Source organism: Sarcophilus harrisii, chromosome 5, assembly GCF_902635505.1.
Source record: "Sarcophilus harrisii chromosome 5, mSarHar1.11, whole genome shotgun sequence".
Classification (NCBI taxonomy): Eukaryota; Metazoa; Chordata; class Mammalia; order Dasyuromorphia; family Dasyuridae; genus Sarcophilus; species Sarcophilus harrisii.
In genome coordinates, this window is record NC_045430.1 from 177,511,321 (window position 1) to 177,524,688 (window position 13,368).

Sequence of the window (13,368 nt, forward strand, 5' to 3'; positions counted from 1 at the left end):
TGATTTAGCAGTTCCAATAGAGCAGTAATGAACTGAACCAGCTATACCCAGTGAAAGAACTCTGGGAGATGATTATGAACCACTACATAAAATTCCCAATCCCTCTATTTTTGTCCGCCTGCATTTTTGATTTCCTTCACAGGATAAATGTATACCATTTCAAAGTCCGATTCTTTTTGTACAGCAAAATAACTGTATGGACATGTATACATATATTGTATTTAACTTATACTTTAACATATTTAACATGCATTGGTCTACCTGCCATCTAGGGGAGAGGGTGGGGGGAGGGAGGGGGAAAGTTGGAACAGAAGGTTTTGCAAGGGTCAATGCTGAAAAATTACCCATGCATATATCTTGTAAAAAAAGCTATAATAAAAAAAAAAGGAATTATGATTTAGGAAGAGGTACCATTCACCTCTTTCTAAAAGAAAGAGAAAAATATTTAGAAAGGTGGATTGATTCCACTCCAAGAAGTTTTGGTTCTCTGAGCCCTGGAGGCCAAAGAATAGGGAGCACATTTTTTTGGCTTTCATAATAGCTCTTTCACCTATGGAGAATAAATGGTACTTGTGTGATCTGTTATTGGCATCAAGAATGTAAATTTTGAAAACTTGCAAATTTCCATAATCTCAGAAATCTGTGACAGCCTGACAATTATAATACCATAATGTTTTAGATTTATTTTGTGTGCCATGCCATAGGTTTTGAAAGTCTTTATATGCTCAAGGAGATGATTCAATTCAGAAAAAACAATGCTCACCATTCAAAACTATAAAGCTTTTATAGTTTATTCTACAGTACTAATTTATTTTTACTATACCATTAATAGCAGTACCTTTATGTAGCTGGAAAAGGTTATCTTCATGGAACATGCCTTTCCTGCTAGATAGTTCCACTCAAGAAAATTAAATTATTCATCACAAGATTGACAAAGAAAATGCCATCACAAGGGAATTATACATTTTCAAGGGATATTCTCAGTAAATTGTGATAGCCTGTTGGAACATACTTCTTTTCATATAGGAATATATCAGCCAAATGGAAGGGAATAATCATGTCAGTGGGTTTAAATGTTCTTTCATCTGTTTGTTTGACTTTTTTTGGAAATCTACTCTATATTTTAGAGTATTTGTCTATTTTAGTATATTTGTCTATTGAAAATAATTGCTATTCTTTTGTGAGAACTTGGGACACTGATAACTCTTGAGGTTCTCTGGATCTACTGGCTGAGCAGCCTTGTAGGAGATAATTAAACTATGCAGGAATCAATCTAGTTCTTCTATAAAATACAGAACCGGACAAGATAAAAATCTGGTAAGGTGCTTTCAGCCCCAAAGTTGCAACATCAGAATATAAAACCAAATGAAATGCTAGAGTTTTTAAGCTGTGCCAGAACTCTCAATAGGGCACTAATCATTAGCAAGCATTCAATAAAGGACAGCTTATAGCTGACCATGGTGATCTCGGAGGTCATGGCTGTAGACTCCTTGTTTCTAACTTTCTATTGCTTTTGTTTTGTTTGGGTCAAAATTGTGCTTCTACCAGTGTAGGGTAGCAGCTGCCCTGCAATTTCGAGCAGTAAAGAGTTGCCTAAAGTTTTGAGAAGTTATGTGGCTTACCCAGGGTCACAAACAGTACATGCCAGGAGTAGAGCATGTGGCTCTCTATGCACCATGCTACATTACCTTTATTTCCCTTTTGTAATCCATTCTTTTGAATTATTCTCAAATCATTTTACATTGTTGTTTTATACAACTCATCAGGATAATCAGTTTCAAGTTTGTTACCCACTAGGTAATCCTAAATATATTTTTACTTAAAATAACATAACTGCCAAATGAACCAAAATACTGGCTATTTTTTTTTTTTATTAGATAGGCCTTTTATATTCTGACTGCAGGAATTGTGGGTAGTTTGGGACAGAAATCTCTTCTCTTTCTCTTGGTAGTTTTCATTTTTGTCTTATAGGAGGAAGATGGAAGTGCTTTTTCTAAGGGCAGCCTCATATCTACACTTTAGATCATGAAATATGTGTGTATGTGTGTTGCAAACATGCATATACACACATATAGAAACATATATGTATATTATATAAAAATCTAGGGGGACCTGTCATTCCTTCAACATTAGCTCCTAGAATAATGGGACATGCTTATAGAGGTATGAGCCACAGCATACTGTGTGGAGGATTCTTTGCTTTCTTTAACTAATGTCACCCCTGCTTAGTCACTTTTTTCTTGAACTTATGTATTCAAGTTGCACTATACTAATTTGCCTTTGTTTGCATATTGCAAACAAAGTAAAGTATTTTTAAGGAGCTTTTTTTCATGTATGTATGTATTCTGTATCTTCAACTAAATTGTAAGCTCCCTTGAGGCAGAAATGATATCTCTGGTTACTTTTGTGTATTCCATAGCACTTTCCACTGTGCTAGGAAGAAGTGGGGGCTCAGTATTGATTGGGGGTGTGATAATCTGAGTGAACTTTCACTGGGCCTAAATTTAATCTCCTGAAATAAAATAGTCCCAAGCAGCCTGGGAGAGGTCCTCCTTACATGTTAAGGTGGTTGTGTCCTTCAACTTCCCTATCTTGCACCTCCCCATTCCTGATGGTACTAATGGTGTGTTTTCTGCATGTGTTCCAGGCAAGTCTTCGTACCCCAGAACTGACCTGGGAGCGGGTGAGATCTCAAGTTGATCATGTAATCTGGCCAGATGGAAAGAGAATAGTGTTATTGGCAGAGGTAAGCAAGCCTGGAAGATTAGGGACGGAATAGTCCTATCAGAGCTGGCTACTCCCACCAAAAGTTTCAAATAATTGAAAGGAAGGAATGGTTTCCCTAGGACCACCATTTTCTTTTCACCCTTTCCATAGTGCCAGTTTTTTAAGTCAAGAGATTTAACTACTTTCCCCATGACTTGAATTTCTAATTGTGAAAAGTCTTTTCATTTAGCAATTAAGAACCTATTTTGGTTTCCTACTTTTCACCAATTATCCTGTCTCCTCATGTCACTCTGGAGGTTGAGTCAACAATTTCTATTGCTATAGAAAGAATTAATGGTTAGAACCAAAGCTACTTTGTGAGATTTTTTTCAGAGTGATAGTGTCATTTGTGGGAAGGTTTAAATCGTTTTTGTGAACATGAAGGGGAGATATTCCTGGATGTAACCAAGGTTACGCTAGGCAGGTTCTGAAAACCACCAGCTTGATCTTTTGTTTCACCCCTGCCTCCTTAGCACTATTCAACATAGGGATGTTGAAAGTTTAGTTAAATATTTATTGGTTGATAGATTGATAATTTCCTAAAAAATTATCTTGGACTTTGTCCAACTCATTCTCATCTCTGTCCCTTGTGTTCCCAGGATGGTACTCTTCCTCTTACCCTCTTGACACCCTTTCTCCCTTGCTTGCATTAGACTCCTGGCTGCTTTACTGAATCCTGTTTGTTTGGAGAACTTTAGGCAAGAAATAGAGAAATAACCAAGAGTGTTATGGTGGTTCACTGCATTTTCATTTTCCAGAGTTCTGTGGGCTTTTTGTTATTGTGGTCCTTTTAAAAACAAATTGAAAAACACTGAAATCCGTAGAAATTTTGAGGGCCCTTCTCTTTCTCTTGGCTTATCCTCATCTGATACTACCTTCATAACTGAAATAAGGTGGTTGTGAAGAGGCTTTGCCTACCTTCTTTCGTCACAAAATGGGTGGAATACAGAATATTTAAATCTGTACCTTGGATTTTGCTTTGACGTCAGTTCCCTGCCTGGTGACTTATTTCTAGTTAGTGGAAGACCCACCTAGCAATTTTGAAGACAAAAAGCAAACATTGCAATTGTTCCTGACTGTTAGTGCTCAGAGTTGAGGAGAAAGGTTTTGAGGCTTCCCAGAAAATAAAGTGGGATGGGGGAAGGGATTTCTTGCACATTCATTCCCTACAAGCTCCCATTCTAATAGTCAGGCTCCCTTAGATTCACCTGGACAATGGAAGATGGCAGGAAGACAGCTTTCTAAGAATAAAGTTTTCTAGAGTCTCTGGATCCCCAGGAGGCAGCTGGTCCCGGATGACCACAATCCTAATCCTTTTACCTTCATTTCACTGCCCAAATTTCTTTTAGTAGCACTCCTAAACAACAATTAATCAAAAAGCGGGGTTTCTTATGACATATATCCCTGCAGGTGCTAACTGGTGTGGCAGATTACAAACAAGTCTTCTCTTCCTCTCAGCTCAGGTAGTTACAGAATATTTGTCTGTGACTAAAAGATAGCAGTTTGCTCCTTCCTTTACTCTTTAAAGGTATAGTTTCAGGTAAACTCATGTGCCTCTCCATTGCTCCCTAGGGCCGCCTGCTGAACCTGAGCTGCTCTACAGTGCCTACATTTGTGCTCTCCATCACTGCCACTACTCAGGTAAGGTCAGCAGAGGGAAGAATGCTCTTCTTGCTGGATTATAGGTAATGGGATCTGGGGACTGTCAGGGAGTCATGTTCTCTCTGCTTTATTTCCAGGCTCTGGCTTTGATAGAGCTTTACAATGCCCCAGAAGGACGCTATAAACAAGATGTCTACCTGCTGCCCAAGAAAATGGGTAAGGATGAGCCCTGTCCAGCTGTTGTTGTGGTTTGTAGGAGGTAATTCCATGATATGGTCCAGTGGCAAGATATAGATCAGGATGATTAGAGATGGCCACGTGGTTTATAGTGGCTGATATATAGTAAGTGCTTAATAAGTATTAGATGGCATAAATAAATACAAAAAATTTAGAGGGTTGGCAATAATAGATGATGGTGAGAAAAACAGGAAAGCTTCATGTTGAAGGTAGAATATTTCATGAATATTTGTGTCATCTAAGTTCAAATTAAGATTTAATCTTTATGCATTCCTCTCCCTTCCAGCTTCAAGGGCTTTCTTTCCTTCCAATTAACCATAGTAAATTTATATTCCAGTTCTAGAATGCTTTACCTCTTTATCTGGGCCTCAACATTAAATCCCATTTTCTGCAGTAAGAACTTTGGTATCTCCATTCCAATTACTCCTTCCCCTAATACCTTCCTTTCTAAATGTACTTTCCATGTCTTATGCACATGGCCTTCTATGTATCTTAGTTATTTACACAAAGTCTCCCTGATTAAAACAGATTGGGTAGTCAGGAAGAGGAGAATTCAAATCTAGCCTTAGATAACTTAATAACTGTAACTCTGGGAAAATCATTCAATCTCTGTCTCAGTTTATTCTTTATAAAAAAGAAATAATGGTACCTAACTCCCAGGGATGTTGTGAGGATAAAATGTGGCAATATTTATAAAGTGTTTTTCAAAACTTAAAATGTTGTATAATTGCTAACTATTATTTTTTGTTTATAATTACTTATTGATTGATATGTACCATATTTTATCTAAGGACAGGACACCACTAATGTTCAAGAGCAGGGATTCTTAGCCTTAGGTGTGCAAACTAAATATAAATATATAGATATAGATACATACAAGTATAGATAGATAGAGACAGACAGACAAATAGATAATTTCTGTATGGGCACTAGGACTTCCTCAAGGTATCAAAAGTTAAGAGTACATCAGTCACACAGTTACTGCTGGAGACTAATACCCTTGATTTTTTTTTTTTTTTTGGAGTCCATTCTCTTCCCTTGGAGAAACTCAATTGGTCAGTTTTTTTCTAACACAATGACCCCTAACTCATGTAGACACTAGGACCCAGAACACAGCAAACCTCTTGTGACATTCACCCATCCTTCATCACTTCTTGCTTCCCTACTGCATTGTCCAACCACTGCTTCCACACTCCCATTTATTCCCTCTCCTGCCAAGTTATCACCTGCAATCACTCCTTTATTTTTTCCTGTTCCCAGACTCATTTGTTTCTCCAAACTAACATCTTAGGCTCCCAACAATATCTTACAATGAACCACAATGGCTCTTTCATGCTTCTCTTTCCTTCCCCCTCTCCCATGGCTCCCCAAACTGGATCCTGATGAAAAAAGTATCTTCTACATAAAAATGCATCCTTCAGAATATCAGACTTATTTCTGACATCATCCAAGGATTTTTGACCTTTTTGCATATCAGTGAAACTTTTGACAGTCTAATAAAACCTATCAATTCCATCTCAGAATGTTCTTTTTTCATGCAAAATAAAATGCATTGATTGTTCTTTATGGTCAAGAAAGGATCAAAGTGATATCACTATATTGGGGTTGATACATACAATATGTCTGATTATGATTGATCAGACCAATATGAACTCAGAAGGCTCCATCAAAGGTGTGGCACCAGTAGTCCCAATTAACATTGGAATGGAAATAACTCTGAATTTGGGCATCACACCTTTCTTCTGAACTCTTGCACTTCTGTTTTACCTTATTTGGGGAGAAGAGGGCCTACCATACTGGGCAGTCCTGTGCCAGAATTACCTGTGTCTCCCATATCTCACAAATGATTCCAAAGTTCTTGGGAGTAACCGGTGTGTGAATGCTTGCTTTGTGTGAGTTCTCCATAAAGTAGTCATTTAGGCAAATGTACATTTGGCATTCAAACAACCCAGCCAGCCCCTAAGCTATGCTTTCTGCAGTAAAGCCTGAATGATCAGCCATTCAACTTGAGGGAGGACCTCAGGGTCTTTCCAGTTAATCTTTGGAATCTATTCCAGTTTCTAATCTAAAACAAAATATATAGAATTGCAAAAGAAGCCAACAATATAATAAAATAATCACATATGTGCATATTATATATACATACATGTGCAAGTGTATATGTGTGTGTTTTATCTATATAGAAGTAGGTGTGTATATCTAATTTGTATTTATACATGCATATATATGTGTGTGTATGTATGTGTGTGTAAATATATGTAGAGGAATTAGATTATATAGTGAATAGAACCTGGAGTCTGGAAAACCAAGGTTCAAATCCAACCTTAGACACTAAGGTTGTGACCCTGTGTGACCCTGGCCATGTCACTTAACCTCATTCTGCCTCAGTTTGCTTAACTAAAAAATGATGGTTTTGAATTTGTGGCCTTTGAAGTCTCTTCCAGCTCTGGCATGCTTCATGCTCTATATCATCCTACATACTCTTTCTTCTGGATTGTTTCCTTCAAATTTGAATTGGGAAGAATTCAGGAAGAGTTCAGATAACCATGTAATTTGGGAATATTACTCGCTCTTTCCTAGCATCAAACACTGGGTTAGGGGAGCAAGGACTTACCACATTGTTGTTCGTTCATTTAGACTTGTCCCAACTTTTTATGAGCCCGTGACACATTAGGCTCTTCTCTCTTCCATTTCTCAAGAGTCTGTCCCCATTTACGACACAATCCACAGAGAGAGTCTCTTTCCTTCTAGGGAATGCAGAATAAACTGCACATAGCAGATCTGTGCTCACTCCCTGCTTAATCTGAATGTTCTTAACAATAAAAGTCACCCTTCCCGAACTCTCCCGATCAGAGTGCTCTCTGGGAGCAAAAGCTGCCATCTAATCCCAACTCTCTCTCTCTTACTATACTAAATCTCACTCTCTCAAACCAACCCTCTTGCCTTTGGCTGGTTGCTCCTCCTCTATCATTTTATCTGAGACAAACTCCTTATCTAACCAGAAAGAGGCCAGGCCGGATCTGGGAATCCTGGCCCTTAAGGCTGGCTCTGTGACATAGCAAAGCTTCTGGATAGTGGCAGAGGAGATGGGAAGGCTGTTTTCTATTGCCACGGCCTTCAAGAGGAAAAGGAGGTGCCAAATGATGCTCAGAAGGTCACCCGTGCTTTGCTCTCTTCACCCTGAGCTGCTGGCAGTCCCCAAACCGATTCTGACTCAACGCTCCATCCTCCCACTCCACCCCCACCGTTCCTTGATTTGACAAAAGGGGAAACAGGCCCACAGTGCCACCAAATAACGCATAATTGCATTGAGCCCAGGGCAGGACTAACATTGGGTCTCAGGCTCCTCAAGCTCTTTGCCTCTGTCCCTGTGTTAGTTCCTCAACCTCCAGCACTTCTGCAGATGTCAGCACCTCCTCGTTGCTGGCTCCATCAGTTTGGGGAACATAAATCTTCACTAGTAGCATTGGAAGCCAAGGTGAGCCTGAAAGCATCTGAGGAATAATCAAACGAAGCTGAAAAAGGGACGGGGTAAGGAGGGATATTAGAACAGTTCTAGAAGCTATAGTATTCATACCCTAGAATTGGGTTTGGAAAGTGCAGAAGCCCAAACTTACACTTTGGTTCTGGGGCTTATTCCAGATGAGTATGTGGCAAGTCTTCACCTGCCCACCTTTGATGCACACCTGACGGAGCTGACAGATGAGCAGGCCAAGTACCTGGGCCTCAACAAGAACGGACCCTTCAAACCTAACTACTACAGGTGACTTGGGCTTCGGGGGCACAGGGAGGCCTTTGGGAAGCCCCTGGGTAAGCAGGAAAGAAGGCAGAACTTAACTCCTCTACTAGAAAAAAAGTCCTTAATGGGGGGGCACCTGTGTCATGTATGGTCAGGGCTGTCCCGGGTTGGGGGGGAGAATCTGCCCCTAGCATTAAGTCTTTTATCCCCTTCCCTCCATTTATCTGTGTAGAGGACACTGGGTTATTTCCTCTTCTGGGACAAGGATCCCAGTATCCCCTTCCCAAAATGAAATCTGGACTCCTTGCGAGAAGCCTTTTACATCATTTCTGACAGTCATTTCTGTCAAGTCTCTATTTCCCCATTTCTTCAGGTTGGTGGTTGTTCCCACTGCCTGTCTGTCTCACCTTCTCTGGTTTCTTTTTCCTTCTAGATATTAAGTTCCTGTAATTGAAGCCAGATGACATTTTAAGGAACAGGACCCCAATTCTTTTCTCCTCTACTGTACAGGACAAAACCCAGCAAGCTGCTTCCCTGATCAGAGCCGCCCGCCATGCTCATCCCATAGACCATGTGTTAGAGTATTTATTTATTAAAAACTAGAATCCTGTGCCCTCAGCCTCAGCCCATGGTGTGGTTACTGCCCTGAGGCTGTGAGAGCCACGGAGGATGGACTGGGAGGAAGGAAGAAAGGGAGTGGGGAGCCCCCCTCCACCCACCCTTTGCATCTTCTGCATCATTCTCCATTAGTTTTGAGTTTTTGTCATGGCCGTGTCTGTTGTCCAAGGTACATTCAGGGATTCCTGAGTCTTTGTCCCCAAGGATTTTTTTTTTTGGAGGGGGGAAGGGGGAAGTTTTGTGACAGATCTTCAGTAGCTCTTCAGTACCCTCTCATCCTTCCCTAAGGGAGGACTCTGGAAAGCCACTCAGTCAGCATGGCCATAGGGCCTCAGCCTTGGCCAGCACTATCACTGCCTTCTCTGACAAAGCTATTGAGAGGGAAGGGTGAAAGTTTCAGTGAACCCCACAAAAATTCAGCTATACCTGCCTCTACTGGGGGTCCCCTTCCTTATAAAAGAGTCCTGTTTATATGTTTATGGCCATTTGGACATTGATTCTCAGGAGACTGTGCCTCCATGACTTTCTCGGCAGCTCTGGTATTGCTTGGATTTTTTTTTTAAGTCAGTTTTCCAACTCAACCAAAGCTCTGCTCAGGAAGTGGGAACCAAATCCATGAGGATCTGTCACTTTGTTCTCATGCCATATGACTGGATAATGTCTCAGGAAGCCCGTCTAGGCAAAATTGGAATAATCTCGGAGGAGAATTTGTAAGACTCGGTTTCTCCCCATCTTCCTGTTGCTGCCCAGAATTGCCTCTGAGACTGAGCAAAGAAAGAATATGCAAATATTCCTCAGGCAGCTCAAGTATGTTTAGAGTTCAATAATGGAACAGGCTCCCCAGCCTGCAGTTTAGCGAATTTGGAACACCACCTAAATTGGCTAAGAATTCCTGTCTTCTGGGGGATTTCCAGTTTGATTAAGTGGCTGAGCCATTTTATAAGTATCACTGGACTTATATGTCCAGAGGATCACAAGCTAGTTTGATTAGTTCTGCTTCATCAAACATTTATCCCTGTGGTCATTACCAGCAATGGAGCCACGATCCAGTTTCTCCGCTGTCTGGCTTGTGTTCTTTCTTCTCTGCTGAAATCTCTCTGCCCAGCCTCTTCCTTCTCTTTTTCCACCCCCAGTCCTCAATTCTGTTTAAGAATCCTGTGTTGTCCATCATCTCAGGGTGATTTCTGAGGCAACGCTAATGTCACATAGAATTTGTTAAGATCAGTGTCCTGAGACTCTAGCTCATTCCCCCCTGTGTATTCAGCTTTGGTTCTTCCCTTGGAAGTACCTGGTGCTGGTACAGGACTGGACTGGGCCAGCTCTTGCAAGGGTCTGGTTGGTCTGAAGGAACCCAAAGAGATCGAGTGGATTCCAGGGATTGATGTCAGTGTTAGGTTGGATCTAGGGCAGTCCCAGCTATCTCTGACCACTTAGGAACTTCAGACCTACCTGAAAGCTACCATAAACCATTTGATTTTAGAATATCATGTGGACTACTTCTAGTCTTTCAGGATAGCTTTGACCTAGGCCAGGTCTTCCAGGGCTACACTAAGTTCTTTTGCCCTACTCCATCCCTTCAGGCCTTACCTAATCTTCATCTTTTACCCTCAGGGCCAGCCTGGAAGTGACCTTAACTTTGGGGATATGGAGAGGAGAGGCTTAAACAGGTGACCGTTGGCCTCAGTAAACTATATTTGCTAGGTTCTAATCTATAAACCCAATCTTCTAGAGAACTATTGGTAATTGTTGAATCCCATTTAAGCTCTTGGTACTTGAGGGTATCCCTTCTGAACTCTATTATGCTTCCTTCTAAGGAAGATCATCGATGTCTAGATTCTTCAGCAGACAGTTCCTTCTGACCTGCTCTATTCTACCCTCCTCTCCTACGCAGTGCCATGTTTCATGGGCACTTAATTGGTCCCCCAATCTCCCAAACAGCAGAGTCTATCAGTCAGGTACCTTGGACTCTGACATTCCCTTGAGTCAGAGGCCCCAACCTACTGTTCTAAAGGGCCTGGTTCTGTAAAGAGCCCAGTACCTGGAAGTTACAGATTATGGACTACTCAGTTTGTTAAAGAACCCCTTGTCTTATATAAATTAAGATGAAGAAGGTGGTGCCCTAGAGTTCCAGATAACCTATCTTCACTTCTCCTGGAGTCTGTGCCCATTATCCCCAGACTGGAACCAGGAATTAGATACCCTTAGTTTGACACCTAGGCGGTACCCTTCCTTGTCCATCTTGAGTTTGGGACCTATCAGATTAGTGCTTCAGGTACACAGTCCAATTATCTGGGAACAGAGGAAAGAGCTACTTGTTCTGTGTCTGGCTCCAGCATGTTGGAGGTGCTGTTCTCATCATTGAATTTATTGATTCTTAGTCCTTATTTTAACTTCTATGTAGATATTTATATATTTTTTTTAAATAAGAAAAATAAAACTGAATGTCCCCCCTCCCTCTCCCACTTCTGAGCACAGCTCCCCATAGCCATGCACTCCTATAAAGCTTTTTCTGCTGCTGGCTTCTCTCTCAACAGATCCAGAATTGCTGCTATGCTCCTATGGTTGTCTCAGCATTAAACTCTGTCATGATTTTTAAAAAGAAATCAAAATGCATTGTTGCATAATGCTTTTTAATTAAAAAATTAGGAACAGAAAATAGGCAACACCAGCAAATTATACATGGACAAGTCATTCAATTCTGAACTCAAAATATATATATATATATATATACGTATATAGACATATATATCACATAAAATAATCATCTAATTCTTATTGTCATTCTACTAAAAGGAAATAAAATCTTTGAGGATCTACCATTCCAAAAGACTGTTGGAAATCTTCATGTCTGAGTGATTGTATTAGATCAGCAATAACTATTCTGTAATCTCAAAACAAATAAAATGTTCACAAATTGATCCAGTCCTCTGAGTGTATTTATTGCTTTTGCCAACTTGGAATGTGACTCAGATGAAAGATGTCTCTTTGGTCAAAAAGTGAGGGAGAAACCCTGAATCTGAGCAAAAAACTTGAAAGGCTGAAACATCTACCAACCCGTTGAGCCAGGTTGTTTTGGCCTGTTGTCTCTCAGTTGTCTCTCCTTATCTTTTGGAGTTCAGAGTTGCAGATGTTATGGTCTGGATATTCCCCTTCCTACCAGAAGAGAGCCAGTATCATTGAGGCATAAAATCTGAAGGGAAATCACATATCCGCACCCAAAAATTCCATCTTCCTCGTCAAACTTTCTTCGAGTCTTTGGTCTGAATCTATTCATTGCTTTTATTACACACTGCTACTTAGTGTACAAGTCTTATCAAGGTAAGAACTGCAATTTTTTTCATTTTTGTTTTCACAAGGCTTTTCACAGTGCTATTTGAAGTGAAGCCCTTGGGTAGGCAGAATCAAGGAGAGGAGTGGGAGAAATCTAGGGAATTTTTTTAGTTAAACCAGTACTAGATAATACACTAAACTGCCGGTTATTTGTTTGTGGTCAAGGCAAAAATATACTAGCCCATCACTTGCTCCATGCCATGCCCACAATATGGTTCTCTTTATCCCTAAATTCTTTCTGCATTCATAATTCTCTGCCATCCTTGTTTCCTTCCACCTAGACTGGAGGCTTCTTATGAAACAGACTTAGCTATTCCTACTAATTCTGGGATGCACTCAAGGATGTGACACATTCTGGTTTTTGACAATGTTGATCACTTTTTTTCCTGAATACCCTGTTTGGAATGTGTGGCATTCAAAATGATTTGAAGTCAATTTGAAAGATATTCTCTAGTGGAATTCCCAAGAAATCTGAGCTTGATGCTATGCATTTTATTGGGTAAAGGAATAAATAATATATTCATTAGAAAAATGACAAAACTATTAGGGATAGCTAACACATCTGATAACGGTATTCAAAAAGACTATAGCATCACAGATTTGTAGCTGGACAGTACAAGACAGCAAAATGTCAATTTGGCACATAGTAGGTGCTTCGTAAGTATTGAGTATTCCCTTCTGAGTACCCTAATCTAGGAATGACCGGTAATCTGGAGGGAGGCAACAGGGTTGCTAAAAGACTTCTAAATGATGCTTTGAAAATCAATTAAGAGAACTAGGGATGTTTAATACAGGCAAAGAAGGCTTAGGGCAACATGATTATTGCCTTCAGTGGAAATAATTCAGGTAAAGACTGGTTGGCTATTAATTAGAAGTATTGTGAGCTGAATTCTTATTCACATATGATTTATACTCAGTGGCCACTGGACCCTACCACTTCTGTGATCCCCTGAATTGAAACTGTTCCAGGCTAACTGTTTCTCCACCTAAGAAGCAGAGTCTATCCCTCATAACCTTGAAAGTCCTGTAGGCAACAGTGATTGGGGAGGCAGGATCTCTGATTTCCAGCACCTCTC

At 40.4% G+C, this 13,368-nt stretch overlaps 1 protein-coding gene across 8 annotated transcripts in view; it reads left to right on the forward strand.

The window, feature by feature from the left end:
* The window catches only part of AHCYL2 (adenosylhomocysteinase like 2), a 143,743-nt gene extending 131,863 nt beyond the window's left edge, over positions 1-11,880 (forward strand). For 5 of the 8 annotated variants that reach the window (XM_031939036.1, XM_031939037.1, XM_031939040.1 and 2 more), the window contains exons 13-17: positions 2,648-2,746; positions 4,339-4,407; positions 4,506-4,584; positions 8,248-8,368; positions 8,778-11,880. In XM_031939036.1, coding sequence (XP_031794896.1) covers positions 2,648-2,746; positions 4,339-4,407; positions 4,506-4,584; positions 8,248-8,368; positions 8,778-8,784 — 375 coding nt within the window. In that variant the 3' untranslated portion in view covers positions 8,785-11,880. Of the gene's footprint in view, positions 1-2,647; positions 2,747-4,338; positions 4,408-4,505; positions 4,585-8,247; positions 8,373-8,777 lie in introns of those variants that run through there. The other 3 variants (XM_031939038.1, XM_031939039.1, XM_031939042.1) reach the window with 1 other exon arrangement.
* The last annotated feature ends 1,488 nt before the right edge of the window (positions 11,881-13,368 follow it).